This window comes from Ambystoma mexicanum, chromosome 6p (genome assembly GCF_040938575.1).
Source record: "Ambystoma mexicanum isolate Mex_15411 chromosome 6p, UKY_AmexF1_1, whole genome shotgun sequence".
Lineage (NCBI taxonomy): Eukaryota > Metazoa > Chordata > Amphibia > Caudata > Ambystomatidae > Ambystoma > Ambystoma mexicanum.
This window is the reverse complement of record NC_090935.1, coordinates 307,406,915-307,431,466: the sequence shown is the minus strand read 5'-3', so window position 1 is coordinate 307,431,466 and position 24,552 is coordinate 307,406,915. Positions and strand designations below refer to the sequence as shown.

At 45.6% G+C, this 24,552-nt stretch overlaps 1 protein-coding gene across 1 annotated transcript in view; it reads left to right on the top strand.

Annotated features, from left to right (window-relative positions):
- Positions 1 to 5,772: 5,772 nt before the first annotated feature.
- ALPK2 (alpha kinase 2) overlaps positions 5,773 to 24,552 on the top strand; it is a 535,735-nt gene continuing 516,955 nt past the window's right edge. Inside the window, exon 1 of the mRNA XM_069626477.1 lies at positions 5,773 to 7,881. Within this exon, the coding sequence (XP_069482578.1) occupies positions 5,773 to 7,881 (2,109 nt within the window). The remainder of the gene's footprint in view (positions 7,882 to 24,552) is intronic.

The window sequence follows — 24,552 nt, the reverse complement described above, 5'->3', positions numbered from 1 at the left end:
GACTGAGGGGCGCGCAGTGATGATTGCCAACACCTGCTGTAGGCAGCGTGATTGAGTGGCCTGTGAGACCCCACCCACTATGGCAGTTGTCCGCTGAAAAAGACCCAATGGCCAAAAAATGCAGTACATTGAGCACCTTCTCCAAGGGTCTCAATGCTTGGGAGCACAGGGTGGGCGATGTGAGTTCATCCTCCAACTCCCTGACCAAATCTAGGATGAAAGGAGGTGGAAACCTATACTTACCATAGACCTGGTCATCAGGCATCCCAAAAAGGCTGGTCCTGGGCAAAAAAATGGAGGGCCTGGCTATTCTCCTTCTCCTCCGGTGTCCCACGATCACTGCTGCGAGGAACGGGACATTCATCGTAGCTGTATATGCTTGTTTGTTGTTTGCGCGCACTTTTATGCTGTGCGAGGGTGCTTCTGCCTGCTTTCATGTGGCGGACGTAATTGTGCGTGTGCGTGTGTTTTGACGTGCGCAGGTTTTCCCTATTTGATTCCATGAATACGTGTAGTTCGCTCGCGTATGAGCGTTCTGTGTACTTCCCAGCGGTACTTCCCCTGTTACGCCCTTATTTTAATGCGTTGGTCCCCATTCCGCGTATTCCGCCCCTTGTTCCACCCCCTTTTTGATGTGCTCGCTGACGTGCGCTGTCGCTGTGCGCGTCGCTCACGGCGTTCGGGATGTGGAAATGACGCGTGCGCCAGCGTGTGACACGCGCATATTGAGTCCTGTATGAGAGCCAACACATCCTGCGTTTCTTTGGAATGAGGATTTCAAGGTATGCAAATATGCGTAGCTGCACTGCTATCAGGAGCTGAACCAGAGAGAGAATTTTGAAATAAGTCCTAAATAAAGAACCCACTGAATAATAAAGGATATTAAAAGACACTGCGGCTTCACTTCCATGGATAGCACCTCCATAATACTTAAATGGAGAAGCCTATGGATTACGTAGTTGTTGTGGAGGAACCTTTTGAGAGATTTTTATTGTTATTCAATTATGTTGGCAGAGAAGGTGAAGGGCTGAAGGAAAATTCTGTTCACAATGTTGTGTTCCCAGAGATCCTGCTCTCCAGGTGTCTACTGACGATAAAACAAGTAAGTTTAGGTTTGTGGGGTTGGTCCGGGGTACAACTTCTTATGTCTGCGACCTAATATCACTTCCATAGGGACGTGTCGCGTTGGTCTGGGAGGTTGTGGAGGAACTAAAACCCCTACCTCCTTGGTTAGTTATGTAAAGGATGTTATCCCACCCAATAACTGCACCGCACTGTTTAGATTTCTTTTTTCCAAGTAATTTGTATTTTGAAAACGAAATTGAAACACACGTTTTGGTGCCGTGGGGTTTACACGTGTTTCGGCTTCACAAGTTCCTTTCTCAAAACATATAGGGCATAAATTCGGGTTGCATGTTCTAAGCATATTAGTTATTCTCATGTGGCAGAGAATTCCACCATTCCTGTAGAAAAATCTAACATTTTCCATCGTAAAATTAGACTAAAAAGCTAATAAAAATGTACCACACATAAGACTAAATATTTACATTACTAACATTAACCACTCATAAAAAAATAAACTTGACAGATATCCAAAAAAAGTACATTCAACTCACAGAAAACAACTGCAATACGTGAATAAATCCCTTCAGTTCGCTGAACAAATGTAAAAAATAAAAAAGGAGAAGAGAAATAAAACAAAAAAGAGCTTCTTTACTGTTATTTACGGATACTATTACTATTGGTAAGCTTTAAAACATTAAAGATCTTTTCTACTTCTGCTGTCAAAAACTTCTCATTTCCTGAGGCCATTCTTTCCCAAAACATAAAAGAATCCAAAGACTCAACATTATGAATAAATATTTTCAATCTGAGAAGCCTTAGGTCCCAGGTCCCTAGGCAAGCGGATAGCATATGCTGAGTGGCGTGCTTTGAGTTCAACTCACATTCCTGATAGGTATCACTTGGAAAAGTACCCCTATCTCCAATATGTAGGATTTCCAGGGTAGGCAAGATGTTTAATCTAAATCTAAGGAAATCAGCCCTAGTTCTTGGATCTGATATACACTGTGTCAACCTGAAGCCAGCTCCCACCTCTCAGAATCAAGGGCAGTGACATGTCATGTCTGGGACTAGGTATTTACAGTAGTCATCCCTGCAGAGGGACCCCATTCAGGTCATATGTGGTTTGGTGGTGACCAAATGTCTGCTTTTGCCACAGTTTAAAGGGGGGCCTGCCGCTTTAATCAGGAACCACAGAGAGTCCATTAACCAGAGAGACCCTTTGATCCACAACAGACAGGAAAATGGATGGGGCTTAGTATTACATGTTTTCACTCCTTTACCTTTTCTGTTGCAAAGCCCTCTGGTTATGACCTCACGCATACAGGAGATTGTTGGTGTGGACCATTGGATTGGTTCATTAAGGTAGGCTTAGCCTACACCAATCACTGTGGCCCAATTGGCTTTAAAAGATGGTCGATCCACTCTTTTGGCAGATCATCTGAACACTTTGCAAGGGCTAACAGGAAGAACTCTGCATTGGACCCTGGCTGAAGGTACAGTCTGCCGTACATCTTGCGCCAGGGAGGGAAGGCTAGGATCTCCAAGAGGGAAGCAAGATCCCTTCCCTAAACATCTTCCAGTCAACAGAGGGAGATACTGAATCCAGACGACTCTAAAAAAGCTCCAGAACCAGTATCCAGCCAGCACACATCATGCCCTGCTAGGCTCTGCAGAAAGCTTCCAAGGTGGTAAGTGCCAGAGAGCCTCTGAACCAAACTAAGGACAAAGCAGCTGCCTGCAACACTCTCCTCCGCTTTGGCCGTCCATCTTAAAGGACAACACAAGCCCAGTGAAGAAGCTAGTAATAGTACATTGACAAGCATCTACCAACGTCTGCTTTAAATGACATTTTCGAGCCAGTCAAGCCCCTTGAGTTGCACCGCTGAATGTTATTCTGCCGCAGTCGCAAACGCTCTCCGAGAACGATTCCTGACCCCGACCTGCCATGCAGGCCAGCCTGCAGCCATCCGTCTGGCCTTGGTTGCCAAACTGCCTGTTCCCTGATACCCGCAGCTGTCGCCCATCTTGAACTCTGTCACAGAAGCTGAAAAGCACCCTAAAACCAACTTTACACTGTCGAGCACCAATAACTTCTACAAGCAGAAGTTACATGGTGGTTCTGTTCCCATGGTCCTTCTCCGAGGGCCCTCAGTGACATTTTATGACCCATTGCTCATTTTGTGTTGAAAGCAAGTACTCTTGAACTATTGCGATTAATGACTATATCGACTAACCTCTTGTCAGTATCCAGACTGCATTCCCTTTCCTTCTTTGAAACTGTCTGTACTCTGCATTCCTTTACAGGGTGGGTTGTGTTTTATATTGTGCTAGAATTGTCTGTATTGATAATAATAAAGTAGATCTTTTTATACAACCTTGACTGGACAGTCCCTTTTATCATTGGGTAATAATTGTATTTTCCCTGTGTTGCAACTAACCAACGATCCACGACCTTGCAGAGATAATCCTGCGTTTCCGTCCACGTTACCAAAATTGGACAAGGATGTTTATAATTTGCTTGTGTTTCCAATCTGTTTAGATTCCTTCTGGTGTACTAGAGGTGTGGATCTGATAGATGGTTGAGAAACTGATAGTCATCCCTGGACCACGGAAGTTGATTGGTCACACCACCTCTGCCAGTAGCTGTCCAGGATCGTAACACACTTTGATCACCCCTTGTTTTGTTCTACAAAGACTATCAAAGGACACTCTGGTACCTTCCCCCAGTCTCCCCAGTCTTTTTGAATGGCGGCCATGTGGGGTTCCTTATCAGTAAGGCTCTCAACACTGTTGATGCACCTACACTCCTCTGACATACCCCTTTCCGCTTTTGAATATTTCACTATTGAACTCCTAACCCATTCTCTCACTGTTCTGGCTCTCTATTGATCACCTGGCCCTCTCAACTCTATCTTTCCTGATCTAAACCTTGTCCTTGAGACACTTACTACTGACATCCCCATTGGCATTCAGGGGGACATTAACCTTCCCAAGCCCTCTTCAGCCACTGGCCTTGAACTTCATTCCCTCCTATCTGACTGCTCCTTCCACAAATAGCTTACCCACTAATTGTGGGAACACTCTTGAACTTGTCTTTCTCCAGAACTCACTCTGCTGCTTGGGCCTTTCCATTAACCCATCCCAATGGCTAAGAGGAAAGTCTTCCACGACTCTCTTGCCCTTTACCTTGATGATGTGAGAACATCTATCCTGTCTCAACCCCTTGTTCATGTCTCTTCCATTGACCATTCCATTTTTGGACTTTCACTAGGCACATATGGCTCCATTTAACCAACACTATCCTGCTTGCACACTCACATCGTCCCGTCACCGTCCTCAGCCCTGGATCACTCCTGAAATTCAAACCCTCAAAACAAGAATGTGCTTTAACCGATGATGCGGGTGCCAATTAGGGACCCCACCCTCCAAATATTCCATATCTGCCCTCACCTATGCACTGGACCCTGCCTAATCCGCCTACTACACAAATGTAATCTTCTCCCTTTGCTGTCTCCCCTGCAAACGTTTCTATACTTTCCAAGCTGTGCACACAGCTCCCAAGTCAATATCCTTCACCTCCTCCCTTACTGCTGAGGACATTGCTCACTCCTCTAAAATCTCTAAAATGTGGGAGACTCTCACAGTCCTCCATTTACCTCCCCAATCCTCCTTTTGTTCAGCATCTCTCCTGCTACTTCTCTTCTATTCTTGGCTACTTCTCCCCAATCTCTCATATTGAGTTAGCAGCCATCCTTTGCAGCCTCAACCCATCTTGAGTTCAAATCGATCATTTTAGACCGCAAATGGTTAAAGAATTGTTATTTTAGCAGCTAACGAAGTCTTTTTAGTTTAATTGGTGAATTTTTATGTGTTTGGTGATTAGTTGTTTCTACTTCAAAAACGGAATCCCTCCACAAAAGGATGAAGTTTAACATGGCGGACAAGCTAACTCTGATAATACATGTAAAAAAGTGTCCCTCCTGCAGAGTGAGAAAATCATTTATGTGATCCCAAAGAGAAATCGTACTAAGGGCATCATAAGAAACAAGGTAAAACATACAGACACAACTGCATAACAAAAACCTACCGCAGAACTACATGGGAGTCTAAGGTTTGCAGACAGAGAGGGATTAGTCCAGCTTTCTCTTACAGTAACTTTACACTGTTGATGTGCTACATTGCGTTTATTTGCAGGTGGGCAAAAATGTGCCTGGCAGGAACGTTCATTGAAATGATGCATGATTGAACTTGGTCCAATTGTGTCCCCATTGGTAATGTTTAGAATTGGTGCACCGTTTCTGTAATATTGCCCCAGGCCTCTGGGTTGAAGGGGTGGAGGAAGATTGGAGGGAGTGGGGAACCGGGGAGCTATGAAGAGTAGTTCATAATCCTAGTGTAACCCCGGATCAGGATTGCCATAACATTGCTACTCATTTGTTATATGTTGGGGTGCTACCCACCGGAATATGAATAATGCGTTCATGGTATAGTTTCCATTGGCAGAAAATCCATACTCCTAGGCACCATGATTGGGCAGCTACTGTTTCATTTATCGGCAGATCATGAATGCTATCGGATTATCTTTATTGCTGTGCTTGTGTACAAACTTTCAATGTCTTGTTTTAATGTAATATCCCTTGTCATCACCACAGATGCACAGAAGAGGATGCCGCAGTTTATCAAATATCTGCGAGAAACCCTTTGGGAATGATAAGCAGCTCCGCCATCATCGAGGTTGGACCAGTTACCAAATCCATCATTTACCAGAGGCTTTTCCATTACCCGAGAGAAGCTACAGGGATGGGCAAGGGAGCCGATGGCAAATGTGTGGAGCACCCTGGAAAGGACGAGCAGTGTTTCGCACAGGAAGAAGAGCGCCCTGGAACGGCCAAGCGCCGTTTCGCACAGGGAGAAGAGCGCCCTGAAACGGCCGAGCGCTGTTTCGCACAGGAAGAAGAGCGCCCTGAAACGGCCGAGCGCTGTTTCGCACAGGAAGAAGAGCGTCCTGGAACGGCCAAGCGGTGTTTCGCACAGGAAGAAGAGCGCCCGGGAACGGCCGAGCGCTGTTTCGCACAGGAAGAAGAGCGCCCTGAAACGGCCGAGCGCTGTTTCGCACAGGAAGAAGAGCGCCCTGAAACGGCCGAGCGCTGTTTCGCACAGGAAGAAGAGCGCCCTGAAACGGCCGAGCGCTGTTTCGCACAGGAAGAAGAGCGTCCTGGAACGGCCAAGCGGTGTTTCGCACAGGAAGAAGAGCGCCCGGGAACGGCCGAGCGCTGTTTCGCACAGGAAGAAGAGCGTCCTGGAACAGCCAAGCGCTGTTTCGCACAGGAAGAAGAGCGCCCTGGAATGGCCGAGCGCTGTTTCGCACAGGAAGAACAGAGGAATGGAAGAAGTTCCAATGAGGATACATCAGCGTCATCATCTGTCAACTCTTACCCTCATTGTGCGACAACAGATAAGTCACGATACTCCAAAAACCCAGTTTCGTATTTTGTGGATAACAAGCCAACCACATGGTTCGACAGCACCACGGCTAACCTAAAAAATACAGATGCACGAGGTGGCCACGAAAATGGCTTGATGATGGATGAACGAAACAAGGAAGGAACACATTCCAAGACAGTGTGTGTAATAGCTAATGCTGTGGATCACTGCATGAAGACTTCCAGCTCAGCACCACGCGCAGCGGAGTCTTCCAGCTCAGCACCACGCGCAGCAGAGTCTTCCAGCTCAGCACCAAGGCACGGCGATGAGGACTTGAGGATATATGAAGACGGTGACTTCAGGGACTCTGTCCCCAGCAGTAGATTCTCCACATCCAGTTATCATGCCGAAGATGGCCCTAAATATTGCCTCAGTAGTGTGGAGTATGACTCAGGCCAACAGGCCTCCACAGCTGACGATTTGCTTCTTGAGAGTGACTCCCATGACCTGAAGTGTTCCGACTTCCTGGCAGGTTACTGCGATCAAATCCTGCACATTGACGATGCTGTGGGATCGCTGGAACATCATCCCAGTGATGACGCAGGGCTGAACCAGGACGGGGGTGAGCACAGTACGCCTGGCTCCTTTGAAGTGTCAAATAACACAGGGGTTGGGGCGGCCCCCATTGGCTTCTGTGACAATCACTCAAACGCCAGCGAGGTAGCTGTCAAGGGAGCCCGGTGGGCCAGCAGAAGCAGCCTGTCAACTCTGCAAAGCGAGATGGTTCTCAGCGCTGGGCACCTCCAGAATGACCTCTCCGCCGTGAGAGCCCGCAGGAGGTGCAGCAAGCTGCCCAGGTCCGCTACCGACCATGACTCTGCTGGCCTCGGGGAAGCGAGCAGAGCCAGCCTGCGAGTTGGAAAGGGCTTCCCCCTGTATTTCCCACACCACTCAATTAAAGGACTCGCGGAGAGCGCAGCAGGGGTGCACGGCTTAGAGCAAACACTTTCTGAGGAAATTATAAAACTGATGACCGAGCAGGAACTCGTCGAGGGGCAGTCAAACGGGTGTTACAATGGTGGGGACGACTCGACCGGCTCTGGAAAGAAAGGCTGCGACAACGGCAGTGCTCCTTCAAGTGGACAGTGTGGCAGCGTGCTGACATCCGGGGAGAACCGTGAACGCAGGAGCATGGAGAAAGACAAGCCAGCGCGGACTGCTGCTAAAAATGCAAATAGCAGACATCTGCTGTGTGTTGAGGATCACACGGTTTCACTGGGGCAGCAGGAACCAGAAAGCCGCCAAAGCGACCCGGTGGAACAGGTGGATTCATCGCGTGCTCGTGACGGACGCCTTTCCAATGAATCGACCCTCACCTGCCCACCAGACACAGTGAGTAGACCAGCCTTTATCACTGCACTGCACAGGGCCGGCTTTGCATCGCTCCTCGAAAACAAACAGAGGTCGGCTGCGTCTATAGTTCCTAAAATACCGCCGTGCAGGCGCCGGTGAGTGACAGCTCCTGCTGCGCGGGGATCTAGCTGCGCGAATAGGCCTCAGATAAACATTGCGCGGGCCTAATTATAGACAAGGCCTGATAATGCCAGGCGCACTAACGGATCGCCGAACAGCTGGACGGGGGACGTCCGAGGTGTGCTGACGCGCTTCCCCCAAACACGGCCGTGCTTTAAAAAAGATTTCCCACGAAAACCCCGCTCCGGGGGAAGTACGTTCGAACGCCCATGCTCAGAAGGTTTCATTCTGAATGATATGAGTGTATTTGAATTGGCGCGCGGTTCCAAGCAGCGTTCCATTATGTTGACAGGCAGTCAGTGCGGAAAGTTAAATTGCAGCTAAGTGATCACCTATTTGATTATAGCGGCAAGTGCTGCTATGTCACCCAATGTAAAGGTACTCATTTCATCAACCACAGGCTGAGCCGGATTCCATCAGTTAGCTCTAAACATGATTTGGTTGCACACAGCTTCCTCGGGTTGGATATATGCATATGTGTGTACGCGCGCGTTTGTGTCATCTAAATCTATAAACATAAATATATATAATTAAATATTGAGGGGAGAAATAGAATCAATGAGGGTTTTTTGCTGCTTTGCATAGAATAAAAGAACCTTTGGGGAACAGACAGTGCTTTAAGTGGGGTGATAAATTGAGGTTGTGCTCTCGTTAAGTGGTGTGGCCTAAGTGTGAGTGCTTAGTCCACCCCCCCACAAAAGAGCCCCTGAGAAGAGCCCGCCCCAAACATTGCATTCAAGGAGCTGTGGTTAAAGAATTTCTACCTGACCCTCCTAGGCAACCCTTTAAATGTTAAATGTTAAATGTTTAAGGTATTTGTACCGTGCACCGTCACCTCCGGAATTGGTCCCTAGGCGCTCTGGCGGATCTGTAAATGATAAGGCAGGATGGGTTAGTAAGGTGAAGAGGGAGTAGGATAGTGAGAGGAGTGGTGTTCTGTTGGCAGCTTCAGCTCGGTATATACCAGATACTGAGCTTTGGTGCGGGTATTGGATCGGTGTCAGTCCGCGTGTGCTGTTGCTCCGGCTTATGTGTTGTTGCAGTGTTGTGAAGTGCATGCGGCTTGTTGTGCAAGAGATGGTTGTGTGAGTTTTTTGAGTGAGATAAGTATGGAGAGTTTGAGCTTATATTGGTTAGTGGGTTACCTGACCTTTAGCATGCTAATATTCACAGTTCTATCTAAATGTGGATATGCTAATATTCACAATTCTATCTAAGTGTGGACATGCTAATATTCACAGTTCTATCTAAATGTGGACATACCAATATTCACAATTCTACCTAAGTGTGGACATGCTAGTATTCACAATTCTATCCAAGTCTGGACATGCTAATAATCACAATTCTAAGTGTGGGCATGCTAATATTGAAATTTTATTTAAGTGCAGTGCTTGTTGACCTTGACAAGTAAGTTAGTATGTAATGCAAGGCAACTTTGACAATCCTGTCATGACTAAGTTCAGTCTGGTGGTCACAAATCTTTCTGAGTGTACCTGGTGTGAGTTTATGGCAGTTTATGTTTATGAACCAACACGGCTCCTTGAATGCAATGGGCTGCCTGCTGCATGATGTCTCTTTATTCCGAAACAGGAGGAGGGCTGGGTTGGACAGCCTCTCCTTTTGTTTCTGAGTAAAGAGCTAGCATGCAGTGGAAGCCCTTTAACCCAGCATGGTCAATGGGCTTCCTGCTGCATGTTAGGTCTTTACTCAGAAACAAAAGGAGAGGCTGGCTAACCCAGCCCTCCTCCTGTTGCTGAATATAGAGACATCATACAGCAGGTTTAGATGAATGGCGCTGCTCGGTTACACGGCTGACTTCAGGTGTCAGCTTTCGGATTAGAAAAAGAAAGCAGGCAGCTGTGTAACCGTGCAGCGCTTGGCAAAATGGCTGCCTTAGAGGTCGCATGGATGGGGCTAGTTGGGTAAGCCCCGGCATGGCCCCGGCTCAGCAGCCCATCTCCGAGACTGGGAACAGAGTCATGATCGGGGATCTTTATATTTGGCAAATATCTCTCTGATAAATGGGTTGTATTGAAAATATATATATTTAAATAATCGGTCTATTCAGTACACATTGGGCTTGATGCTCATTTAATTTTCATCAACACTCACCCTAACATTACAAAGTTTGTATCCAGGAGCCTTATGGGCTCATTTTTCCAGCCTAAGGATTTCGATTTGAGGTTTAAAAAGCTGGAAAGTCTGTCACTTCATTAGCTTCTTAGGGCTGCATTTACAAATGTCCAATGTTGGTTGTCCTTTATGCATGTCCACTTATGTATTGTCCCCGGTGACTTTTCCATTTACTCCCCTTCACGACCTGTTCAGAATGTCCCTCAAACTCAACCCATTGTAAGCAACTCACTGATTGCCATCAAATTTGATTGCTTATCTAGTGTACATTCTTTTGTGATCAAAAGACCATTGTTCCTCGTGTTTATTAATACATAAATACAAATAAATAAATAAATAACTCGCGCTTCAGGAGAATTGTAGAAGAGGAGAGTCTGGGTCTCTGAGGGCACATGCTCAGTCCCCACTGCACAGACCTCCTTAGACCATATAATTGAGCACACAATCAAGCAGCCGAGAGCTGCATGAACTTTGAAAAAAGAGATTAGGCCACTTCCTTGAAAGCACTCCACTGGCTTCTTGGTACCAGCATATCCAATTCCAGACCTGTGCTTTACTATCTGAGATGATCAGGGACTTGCCCCTTAGCAGAAACCAAACCAGAGCCTCTGCTTCAACCAATCCAACCAAACATGAGGCTAAACCACTGGAGCACAGGCAACATCTCACTTATGAAAGACTCTGGATCCAAAACACAGTTCAAATTTCATTTTTGCCAACTTTACTGTTCAACTCCCTGTCCTAGATGCCTTGTCTTGGGATTTTTCCCAGTTGCAGAGATTCCACTCCCTTCTCTGGGTCTCGGAGATAGGGCGTGCAAACTCCCGGATTCAAAGATAAGGAATTATCTCCACCCTCGGCCACAGGATTGCCACTGAAAGGCGTCCCCAATGTCACCCTACATCTGTACTAAGGTCTCTCCATGCAGAGGAGGCGTTGAGGCAGTCCATGGGCCCTAATAAAGAGGGGGAACCATGTGTTGACACCAGCCCAGATGTGTGACAAGGGTGGGTTATGCTTTAAATCAACATGGAGTTGGGTCATATCAATTCCCAACTGGGTGTAGCAGAATGAATCCCGCATTTCGTTTATTACCATGGAGACGGTACACTTGGGCCATTGATTCAAAAATATGTTGCAATGCTGTTTCCTACTAGAAGAAATCATCTCTCTTGACAACAAGAAATACAATTGAAAAGATAAAAAAAGAAAAAACATAAGATTGAATGTTGAATAGTAAACGAACAAATACACTAGAAGTTGGTACTACCCTTCATCACAGATACAGAGGAGATAGTAAATAGTTATCGAATTAATAGCTAACATAGCCCCGAAGAAGCTCACAGCGGGAAGGACGATATCCATTTCCAGAGCCCGCTTAGTAAAACATGTGTAGACGAAGTTGGGTTGAATTCAGTATTGGCATGTTAAGCATTTTGAATTCAATTCAATTGGCATATGTATTTAATTTGTGATATAGTTAATTGTGCACATTTAGCATTTTAACTAAGGGCATTTCTATAATTTCCTTAGCAAGGTTTACTTGTGCCTTAGGTATTACTGATGTTCAGTTAGTGTTTTGAGTTAAATGGGATGTTGGAGTTACTTTTGATGAAACAAGTGCAGAAAAAAAGTGCTTTTTTATTTTATGACATATCTGTGCCTATCATTACAAGAGGCTGTTACAAACCTACAAGATATAAAATTAATCTGGCGATCAGCATAAAATACAAAGTAATTTGATTAATTTACAATATAATCTGTAAAAAGGATCTTATAAAATAAAATAAAGTTTTGTAATTTAATTAAAAAAACACTATTAAAGTGTATGCATCTTATGCGTCACATCTACATCAATGGCCTTGTAATGCATGGGATTGGGCCAGACCTCTTACCTCTATCAATCGGGACTGCTAGCAGGCAAAGATGATTTGTGATTTCCTCTGTTGATAAAGTTAGTTCATAAGACTAGTTAGTGCGTGATGGTTTGTGGGATGACCAGGGGAAGAGCCCAGCCCTGCACTTGCACCATTTTGTGCCGGGTTGTCAAACAGTCCCAGAGTCAGTTTTTGTGCGAAACTCTTATCTTGTAACAGCTGTGCTTCTTAATCCCCATGTTCGATTTATGCATGTATCCGCCCCAAATTTCACATGTGCCGAGTTGGGACACTGCTCGAGTGTGCACATTGCGTAGTCTGAGAATCGAGGGTTGGAGCCAGGTTACCTTTAGTTTGCGGTACAGTGTGCAGAGCAATGGGAATTTGATTACACTTTCTATTGAGACTCAACTGCTTGACAGACGCACTCACTGGGATCCGCATTGACCCATCAGCCAGGGACTGTTGTGAGAGGTCAGAGGTCAAGCTGGAATTGTGAGGTAACAATATTCTGCATTTCTTCCAAATTTGTCTCCATGCCATTCGAACACCCGATTGAAAGTATAATATAAAACACAGGTTTTCACCCATTTTGTCCTCACCCTACTTTCATACACTTAAAATGTTTCTAAATCTACAGCAACACAAAGTCTTTCTCTCTGATACTTTCAAAACACCTTTCGAAAGCAGAGAAAAAAACGATTTTGCTGACCCAAAATTGATGTCGGAAAAATCGTGTCCTGATCACAGCAAATGTAAAGAGCTTTTTTATTATTGCTGTCAGAGAGCTAGTGGCACGGGTGGACTGTCCCACAGGGAGCTCTGTAGATTTCCCATTAGGCCTCTGCACCCCGGGCCACCTTTGTGAGGCAACCTATTTTATCTCCCAATTTTCTCATAGAAATGGGGTTGAGCTTGCTGAAAATGTGTAATATGGGGCCACTGTGAATATTATTCCCAGGGCCTTTTTGGTTCCCAGTCCACCTCTGACTAGTGGCATCACCAAATAGGACAGACTTTAACTTCCATCGCGGCCAGATGGACCATTGGAGGGTGGGAAACCTTCAAACAGTGGGACTTGTAGACCCATCCATCTGATCAGAAAAACAACCCAGTACGTTCGCGAATGGACAGTGGTTAGAGCGGCTGTGGCCTTTTACCCACGACATGAGGCATCTTGGCAACTGGGCACACAGGAGCGTTTACATTCTGTCAGAAGTAATGGTTGCGTGCACCGTGGTACAGATTCTCCAGCAGCCGCCCTCCTGTGCTTCCCTTGCAGACAGAAGTAACTTTATTTATTTATTTATTCGTTGTTTTATAACTCAAACAAATATAAATCTAAACTATTTGGAAAAGTTGAATTACATATATACAATTGACAACTCCATGCATTAAAATTAATTTGTTATCAATCAATATAATAAAACCATCCCCTTACTATCAAGATCACAATATATCATGCGGTTGACAGAATTCATCCTGCCTGTGAATCGACACAATTCTTCCTACCTGTTGAATCTCTGTATGTTTTACTCAGATTCTACAAATTACTCCGTGTAACTTCACTATACTCTTTATTTTTTCACACAACCTGTATAAGGCCATATTTCGATGGGCATTATTTGCCATTAAGCATAATATCCAAAAAGATGAAATCTGGATCATGGGCAAAATCCTCCAAATAAACCATATACATTGAACCAAGTGCTCCATACCTCGTCATAACACGTCCATATGATTCAGAGAAATGCCAGCTTTTCCATGCCCTACACCATCTCTCCACAAGGGGGTAACCCCCCTTTTCGAGCCTTAAGCTCGAGTGCGGGTAACTGATTGAGACGCAATAACAGGAGGAACCTTCGTAGCGCCGGTGAAGGACACAACACTAATGTTTGTTTGGACACAGGAATGCAGTTGCCACTCAATTAAGCTTTATGTTTTTCATTTAGATAGATGGGCATAGTTGCGCCTCTAATGCCAATCTTTTCACTTTTGAATGCTTTCGTTGTTTAACAGATGGAGGTCTTCACCCAACCAATCCCCTTACTTCTTTATTTCATTGTTCAATCTCGTTTGCACTTTGTCCATTGGCGTTCTTTATATAATCAATGTAAACTGAATATGCAGCTGTGCTTCCGTTCCTCATACACACGTGAGCAAGAATAACTTGCTGCCTTTACAATGGGTTTTATACTCTTCCAGTATTTGTTAACTTTCTGACTTAGATCATTAGCGTGATTTGTGTTGTTTTCCCTCTTGTCCATTGTCCAGTTCAGAAATCTTAAAGAAAGCACTTGAACTACTTTTAACAAGCAAATGTTAAACTTCCAACATCTGCAAGTTGGTAGATGGTGAAATATTAGAGCAGTGAAAGAGCAATGGTCCCAGTGCAGGGCAGGTCACATTGCTCTCTGCCGCTGGTGCCATGCTTGGAAACGTCCCTTGCCATGTTTCCTTGGCGTGTGGAGCGTCTGTTGTGGTCCAATGTTTCCACTGACTGCGGACGGAAATAGCCTCACTGTCACAGAAGGTAAAGGATGTCTAAGTTATGGTGCTTGCAAAGCAGATGTTTCTCCCATCTTGCAAGCTGTCAGACTGCGCCTTTACTCATCCACCGCAGAGGCCAACCGTTCTCCAGTGTCCCCGGCGACAGCTCCCAGAGGTAGGACTTGAATGCAACAGCCATGTTTTGTATATGAGGCCCAACACCCTCGAAGAAATCTTCCCTTTTTATAACGTATTCGTGTTCACTATAAGCTGAGTGACTTCGCAAATGAGAGCAGTCCGGGGTGTTGCTAGGTTTGTAAAAGATCCAGGGCTAAGCTAATGTCAGGACTGTCGGGACTAGGGGCTAGCTAGCCTTTTGGTTGTAGCGCCTGTTTCTATCCGGGGCTACAACCAAAAGACCCGGGGCTATAGCCCCCCACACCACCCATTGTGACGCCTCTGAGAGTAGTTAATAGCCCAAATCCCCAAAGTGACCATAAACTATCAGTTCTTGAGGAGGCTGAGCCTGCAATGTGCCCCTACATTGTTCATCGGCCCTAGGTTCATCCCGATGGAGCAACCATAGGTTCAAACCTCACCTTTATAGACTAACTTTCTGGCAAAGAGAACGGTCACAAGGCAGACCCTACATCATAATCCAGCCTTTAGCCTAATTGACTATTAGAGAAGAACTTAGAAGCTCTGGCTCAGTTATAGGCGGGCCCAAAAAAGGTGTTCTGGGGCTAGATTACAGAAACTTTGCACCAGTGCAAGTGCAAAGTTTGCACGGTATTAGCACTAGGGCAAAGTTTGCCCTATTTTTTTAAAACAATGGGACACATTAGAAAACGATTGCACCATGACAAGTGCAGTTTGGCATGGTATAAGCACCAGGGAAAGAACTGACATTGGGAAAAAAAAGATTCATTTTCACTGCATTATTGCAACAGGGCAAAGTTTGCCCTAGTGCTAAACCTGAATGGAATGGTATTACTCGCACCGGGGCAACATTTCTGTAATCTGGCCCCTGGTATGAACAGATTGGCTGTGTTAAACTGACTCATACCTGCCTGGAACCTACCTCATACCCACCTCATACTTTCCTGGAATGAAAGGAAAATGATCTGGTTTATTTAGATTCAAACTAAATGGATGTATTTCGAAATACGGTGTTTTGTATACTTCTAACGACTCTCTTTAGCTGTGTTTTGTCCTGTTATCTAAGCCTCAAACAATTGGGTACTTTACACAATACACATTTTATAGTGCATTTTTTAATCATCTCTACATTGTCTTTCAAAGTAATATGTCTTCACAGCCACATTGGGAAAAAGTCAACGCTTCAACATATGCTCAGCAATGATGGATACGGCAAGGTTGCACACACATAACATTCCAGCGTTCCCCTGCCACCATTTGCACAGCGACTCATTAGTACCATGTCGTGTTTTACCAATAGTCAAGGAGGATGTAAATAGTCGCCTATAACCGCAGACTTGAGAACTAGTTTATGACACACTGGGTTGGCAAATCCTGATTTATTCGCAGGTGGATGTGTTAACTACACTCTGCCATCTAATCAATTAAAATTGAATTGCTTCAGTAGCAACTGATGCTGTTTGGCTTGTTGAAGACTGGTAATCATTTGAGGTGCTGGTCTCAGAGGAAGTAAATGTGTCCCTCTTCCCTTTTCATGCGAGTCCCTGTATCTCACTCCACTTGTGCTGGTCTCAGAGGAAGTAAATGTGTCCCTCTTCCCTTTTCATGCGAGTCCCTGTATCTCTCTCCACTTGTGCTGGTCTCAGAGGAAGTAAATGTGTCCCTCTTCCCTTTTCATGCGAGTCCCTGTATCTCACTCCACTTGTGCTGGTCTCAGAGGAAGTAAATGTGTCCCTCTTCCCTTTCCATGCGAGTCCCTGTATCTCACTCCACTTGTGCTGGTCTCAGAGGAAGTAAATGTGTCCCTCTTCCCTTTCCATGCGAGTCCCTGTATCTCACTCCACTTGTGCTGGTCTCAGAGGAAGTAAATGTGTCCCTCTTCCCTTTTCATGCGAGTCCCTGTATCTCACTCCACTTGTGCTGGTCTCAGAGGAAGTAAATGTGTCCCTCTTCCCTTTTCATGCGAGTCCCTGTATCTCACTCCACTTGTGCTGGTCTCAGAGGAAGTAAATGTGTCCCTCTTCCCTTTTCATGCGAGTCCCTGTATCTCACTCCACTTGTGCTGGTCTCAGAGGAAGTAAATGTGTCCCTCTTCCCTTTTCATGCGAGTCCCTGTATCTCACTCCACTTGTGCTGGTCTCAGAGGAAGTAAATGTGTCCCTCTTCCCTTTTCATGCGAGTCCCTGTATCTCACTCCACTTGCTTGCCTTTAGTCCAGTGATTGCATGCAGATTTGACTATACTGGATAAAAGGTAAGAGTAAATAATCACATTATACTTTAATATGATATGATCTTAGGTTATTTATAACACGCTTAATACCCAGAGGTGTCTAAGCACAGACCGAACCCGTGTTGCTTCGTGTTGTCTTGCTTCCAAGGCGAGCATGTTGCCCCTGAGCCATCCTCCCGAATATATAATACACATTTATATAATCTTACTTCCTTTCAGATTTAAAGTTTTTACCAACTTGTATTTTTATAAATACTGCTAGCAAGCTCATATTGCATTTAATGGGATGTGGGAGTGATAAGTCTCACTGATCAGAGGCAGTGCTTGAGAAAAGTCAAGCATGCTTTAGTTTTGGTTACAAGCAAAATACTAAATAAGCTCCTCCATTGTACAAAACCTTAAGTGCAATGAAATAGCCCATTGTTTGCTGGCACCACTGATTTGATGTAAGTTCGATGCTGATCATAGACAAAGTAACGTCTTTAAGGTGTGACTACCAAATGCCCGCTTGCAAAAGCAGGTAGGACAGACAAGAAGAAAAGGGTCGAGCGAAGCCCCTGAATCTCAGGCCATATTAAAATCCTTTGACTTATGGCTTCTTCAACATTCTTCAAAACAAAATTCCAGAAAAATGTTATTCTATATATTTATAATGTATTTATCCTTTAGGAAACCAAAATGTTCATAGCTGCAAACAAACTCTAGTATGATTCAGGTCCACGGGGTTCAGACACTACTCCTATTCAGAATCCACATTGGCATCTCTGCAGTAGTCTTTCTTTTATTTCCATACACGCCCAAAGACGGCGGGAGATGTGCTAGCCTTTAGTCCACTCATGTGTTTGTCTCTCATTAAATTGTGCTTTTTATAGATCACCACTTCTGTTGGTATCCATTAATCTTAAGGGGTGTTATCATTGCGATAGTAAAGAACTACGGAGAAAATATATCTATGTTCCCAAGCCTCGTTTATGAATCGCTCCTCGGTTTGTATACCCTTCGATGTATTGTTCATTTTAATTCTGTAGTTTCAAAGAATGCTTTCACAGAAGAAACCAGGCGTCCACGCGCTGGTCAGGGAAAAAAAGTGCACATAAAGTGTGGAAGTCTGTACTAATAGATACTAGCCACCAACATGAGTCCATATTGAATAGGGTCTTATACAAGTGAATGGATAGATATTTTCAAGGTTCAGATTGGGAATTTGTAATTTGAATGTGAGTAATTTTGAAGTTTGTGATTGGTGATGTAAGCTATCCGGTCCGATAGCACAGCGAGTCGAGCGCTCGCTTTGACATCTATGCGTAGCCTGCTGATGCAGGTTCGAATCCCGGCAGGGCCAAGCTCAGCCTTTCATCCTTCTGAGGTTGATAAATAAGCACCACACAACCACACACCGTGGGTAATAATAAGCAGCACTCAGATACCTGAGGGTTCGTAGCGCTAGATAAATGCTAAATAATAATAATAATTGCGAAATCGGGATGTGAAAGGCATTAACAAAAGATAGGCCTTGCTAATTGCAGGCTGAGAATAATGCACCCACAAGGTAGGCCTTTTGTTCACAGCCCTCTACTGGTACCTATTTAGATGGTGTCAGCCCGGCACCCTCATCAGCTGTGCCCCTCCTCATTTACCTGCTGCAGCATCTGGCCTCCGGCTGCCTCCTTCTGTCGGTCTGGACACCGCGACTCCAGAAGCCCAACGCGCTTTTGTGCACAACCTTTTGTGTCTCAGGCTTTAGGCATAGCTCTCAACTCACACGCTTTTGGTGGGTGTCACCCGCCTTGTAAAGGGCTGACTCACCCGCCAAGCCTCCTGCACGCCCATTCATTCCAATGGGCGTCTCACCCGCCAAAAACAAAATCGGTTGATTTCACCCGCCTTTGCAACACAAATGGTTGAGAGCTATGCTTTAGGGTTTGCGGAATCTAGACCGTAAACAATAATTGCATATATACATATATCACACAATAAAGGGCGAGGCAGGGACGTCCAGATCACTCCCATCTGAGGAGAGACTCAATCCCAATAGGGCGCCGGAAGTGACACAACCTCAGAGGGAAGAACCGCTAACGAGGCGAAACAGGGGGGTGTGGTACCTGAAACCACAAATGGTGCACTTGTGGAAACCCTTAGTTCGGCTAACCAATTGCCATTCGGCTCTATTGAACAAGCTTTGGCTAAGGCCTCTTCGACCACTAATGAAGTGGACCCCTCAGTGCCTGTTGGCGCAAAATGTCTTTTCGATTTTCCAAAACTCAAAAACAATTGGTGGGGAAAATTCAAACCAAAGGGGACCATCACTCCAGATCTTGAAAAGAACAAAAAATAAGAAGATGGGGCATAAACGAAAGTCCAATGGATTACAGGCTTTTATGACAAACTTAACAACGCCCCAACTATCACCCTTCCTCTGCATCCCAAACACATGACGCTCAAGTAAGTCAAATAGCTTAACAATCAATCACTCCCACCTGATGTCTTAAAATGATGATCTAGAACTGGTTTCCGACTCTTATCTGAGTGATCTCATTGAAACAATCACCAGAGACGAGGAAGCTGATGACTGGAGAAACCTGAGCCGATCTGAATTTGTGGAAATAGACGGACAAGTGCCTCGATGCCCATGGGCTGTTTGTATGCTATACAAATCTAAATAGTTGTCTTAGGTAACAAATGGAGCCCCTTCTCGTTCTTCATTGAATGGTCCACCGATGGGTGAAAGGGCAATTAACTGCTCGGTCAAACATCCATTCAGAAGTATTGAAGAAAAGAGGTAACTCCTACCTAATCGGACAGTCTCTGTCCCACTGTATGTGGATTGCTCTTCGGCTAATAGGCCTTGATTAAGCAGGAGCAGCCGCAGGGTGCTAAGCCAATGTTTGAGCCGGCTAGACCTCAACCCTATAATTTGAGGGAAAAGAACTGAGCCTGTCTAGAAAAACTGTTGCCAGAGCATGGGAATTTAATCTTGAATCGCCGAAGTCTGATGAAACTGCTGCAATACATCCCTACATTAGGATATATCACTTCAGAGGATGTCCGTTTAGTTCAGTTTGTTAATGAGAACAGCATGGACTGTGTAATTCTGCATTTCGGCTCAGCCTTAATAAAATCTACAGTGTTGGATATGAGCGACCACCTGCTCCCCCTGGGTTTTGAGCTACGTGATTACATAGATAATAATGCAAACTTTATTGGTTGGGAGAACCCGGTTCCAAAAGTAGGAAATTCTAGGAACAGGAAAATCCTAATGCCATAGGCCTGAGAAGCTACAGAGCCTGACATCCAATCTACAGCTACTAAAAACTACCAATTATTTTCAGTTACCCCAAGATGGCAGGAGCTCCTGTTGGGGGTTGGAAAATCTCAAAGCTGGCCATGGCTTGCAGCGGCTCTGGCAAAACCTCGTGAGCATTAGATCCAGATAAAGGATGGGAATGAGGTCCTTTCAGTAGAATCCTGGAACTCTCGAGGTTTTGTGGAACTGGTCTCGAATGAGAAATTGGGCTTAGACCATTTTGACATCTTCTGCCTGCAGAAGACCTGACTTTGAACTAATCCAATTTGCAAAGGCTACTAGGTGTACCTAAATGAGGCTTTCAAGGGCTGGCTTGGGATGCCTTATTCGGGTCTACTGACGCTGGTCAACATGAACAGTGCCCTAGGTGTGAAAGAAGTCTCCCAACCAATCCCCTGTGTTCAGATGCAAAGAATGGAACGACAGAAGTTGGAGGATAAGACAAAATCGACCGTAATCTTCATAAACCTGTATTGGAGCATAAACATGTGCTCAGAACAAGGTTTTGTTGATTGTATTGTGACACTACTGGACGAAGTGCTCATATCAGTTATGATCCCTCATATTGTTTTATGTGGAGACTTTAATCTGCACTATCTGCAATTCTGAGACTCGGGAGGATAGCTCAGCGGCAATGTGCTCACCTTGGAAGCAAGATGACACAGAGCAACACAGGCTTGATCCCCGGGTCCGCGCTTAGAAACCTCTGGGTATTAAGCGCGTTATAAATAACCTATCATATCATATCACTCCTTCACCACTGAAGTCTTCCCTTCCCCCTGAAGCACTCTTTTGTGCACCCTCTTCTTAAGAAACCCTCTGGCGACACATCCTGCCCGGCTAACTATCACCCAATCTCCATCACTCTTTTCCTGGGTAAACTCCTGGTAAAGCGGGCCATCTCCCAGCTTAATCTTCACACTGAATCTGTTGGTTGTCTCCATGACCATCAGTCTGGCTTCAGAGCTGCCAGAAGCAAGGAAACTGCTCTCCTGAACATCTGTGAAGACCTGCTCCCCAACCTGGATTCCAACATCCCTGTGTCCTCATCCTACTTGATCTCTCTTCTGCCTTTGACATGGTCAACCATGCCATCCTGCTCAACCGTCTCTGTGATAACCTAGGTATCACCGATCAGGCCCTGGCTTGGCTGACCTCTTTCCTCTACGATCGACCCTCCCAGGTCCAACTTAGGTCCTTCCTCTCATCTATCTCTATCTCTACCTATGGTGTTTCCCAGGGGTCTAACCTCTCTCCCTGGCTGTTCAACCAATACCTGTCACTTCTTGGCCACCGCATTGCCATTCTCCCCCAACTTTCAGTGCTATGTGGATGACACTCAACTCCTTTACAGGCTCCCTTCCGCCACTTCTTCTTCTCTCATCTCTGACCGTCTGTCTGCTACCCAGGAGTGGTGTGCCGCCAATGATCTCTGCCTTAATGCTAGTAAGACTGAGATTCTCCTCGTCGGCACACCTGCCCCCTCCTTTCCTGTCACTCTCTGGCCAGCCTCCCTAGGCCCTCTTCCTGCTCCCACCTGTGAGGCTATAAACCTCAGGGTCATCTTCGAGTGCACACTCTCCTTCTCTCCTCACATCTCTGATGTTTCTAAGAAGTCACACTACCAGCTGCACCTCCTCAGAGGTATTCTTCCTTTCCTCTCCTTCCCCCATAAGCGCACTGTCTCCAGAGCTCTGGTTCTCTCTAGGCTGGATTACTGCAACAGCCTCTTTCTAAATCTGCCTGCTTCTACTCTCCACCCTCTGCAACGCATCCAGAACAGGACTGCGAGACTTGTCCTTGGCCTCAAGCCCAGGGATTGGATCTCTCCAGGACTGAAATCTCTGCACTGGCTCTCAGTGGCTGCGAAGATTAAGTTCAAAACCCTCTGCATTGTCCACAAGGCCTTCTGGGCCTGGGTCCTGAATACCTACAACTCGCTCTTCCTAAATATCTTCCTTCTCGAGCTCTTCACTCATCCGCCTCCAACTCCCTCAGGGTCAGTCGCTTCTCCAAGCAACAAGTTGGTGGTAGATCTCTTTCTTCGGCTGGGGCCTCTCTCTGGAACAGCATCCCTGAAACTTGAGGAGAACCATCTCCAGTTCTGGAGGCATCTCAAAACCTTCCTTTTTGCTTCTGCTTTCTATCCTCCTCTCCCCTGCTGAACTTCTGGCTGAAGCTGTATCTGCACTGGTCACCTGGCCCCACCCTCTGACCTTGTTCCTAGGTACCCTTTGCAGCCCGCTGCACTCCTGCACTGCCCCCCTGGCAACACCCGCACTTGGGGTCTGTATTCTGTATCCCTACAGTCCCATACCAGCACTTGACACCTGAGGTCATCACTTACCCTTGCCACCAGCTGGTGGCACTTTTTATTTATTGCTCTTATTTATTGTTCTTATTATTCTATTTTTCTTTTACTGTCAATCCCATGTTCTGCACTACCCGCCCCCTCCCCCGCATGTTCCTCCTTCCCCTGCACTTGCGAGATCTCACTGTCACCTGGCCTGGTAAGATTGTTGTTTCTGTCTTCCCTCTATTCCCCCTCCCTTGCCTCGCCGCGCCTTGAAACACTTGTTTATTGGCGCGTTATAAATGCCATATATTATATCATATCGAGATAGGCAGGTTGAGTGTTGAGTGACTCGATGATGGGGAAAAGGGAGTTGCTATGGCTGAATGAATCGAGGGCCCATGATTTAGTGATGCTGAATGGTCAGACAAAGGGGGACATCCTAGAGACTTTGAGATGGTCTAGGGGGGTGCAGCAGGCCTGCCTGGGCTATTGCTTTGTCTCCGCAAACGTGGCTGAGGCAACAAGGAACATTGAGGTCTTGGTGATGCCGGTGAGTGATTACAATTTGATAGCAATGAGTTGGGTGGTAACACGACGGCAGCGTCATGCCGCTGTGACAAACCCGGTCGAAGTGACATGGGGTAGAAATAGTCCAAGAATCAAACCCTCTGAAGTTCCCCAGATGGTATCTCGGTTTGAGCAATTTGTATTGGGTAATCCGAATGGAATAGAATATGGTTGTATTCTTAGGGACTATAGGGAAGAACAGGGCCCCCGCAGAAAGACCAAATTTCGTTAATGTACACAATTATAACATTGAAGTGATGTTAACTAAGAAATCGCTAAGATCCGATATTAGGAAATTAAGGCAAATAAATGGCAATGCACTTGAGATACAAATCAAGAAAAGGAAACAAAAATATCAGAATTGGCTCTTGGCATCAAGAGCCGCAAGAATGCAACACAATGCAGAGCATATGCTGCGTACGGGTAGTGTTCAAAAACAATACCATAAATCTCTGGGGATTGCTTAACAATGCAGGAAGCTTCCAACCAGCTCTCACAATCAGCCAGGTAACCGAAAATAGATGAGTCGAGTTCTACAGCAAATTGTTTGAGGGCGGGGAGGAAGGGGCCCAGAATAAAAGCACTGACACTGGGGGAAAATGGTCTACTGACTTTGATAGAGAGGAGATTAAAACAATGATTGGCAAGCTAAGCTCATCTAGGGCAGCTGTGCCGGATGGCCTGAACAATCATATTTTAAAAGAAAATGCTGATTTATGGGCAGATTTCACAGTCAAGATCTTTCACCAGATCCTGGAGACCAAACAGATTCCAGTCTCCTGGAGAGAGGCTGTAATAGTGCCGATCTTTAAGAAGGGCGAACGTGACGATCCAAAACACTATTGTCCAATCACCATTTTGCTTCTACCCTGTTGAGACACTTGAGTGTCTAGGTGGTGCACTCGGGTCATCTCGACCCCCATCAGATGGGTTTTGTGAGGGGAGTTGGCACCTTTCTAAACCTATTCCTGCCTAACCTTCTGAAGTTCCGATCATTTGAGACTAAAGCAAACATCTACTTGGCTTTCATGGATTTTGAACAAGCTTTCAATGGGGTGAGCAGGGGGAGGCTTTGGTCCAAACTGATGAGCTGGAACTGCCCTCTGTACAGGAGCACCTCTATACAAGTGAGATTATCGGCAAAGGGTGCCCTCTCGGAGAAAATGTATACATTTCAGGACTGAAGCAAAGCTGCTCCATAGCCCCAATCTTGTTCAATTTGTATATTTCTGACTTGGGAGAGTCCCAGCGGATGATTCAGTCATTTTCACCCAAGATTAATACAACAGATATTCCCTGGGTCCTGTATGCCGATGACTTGGTTTTTGTCGATCAAACTCCGATAGGACTGCAGAGCAGACTAAATACTTTCCTGTTGTATCTTGAAATGAATGGCCTGCAAGTAAACGTAAAAAATCCCAATGTCCAAATCATATAATCGGATCATAGAAAACACAAGGGATTATATTCGT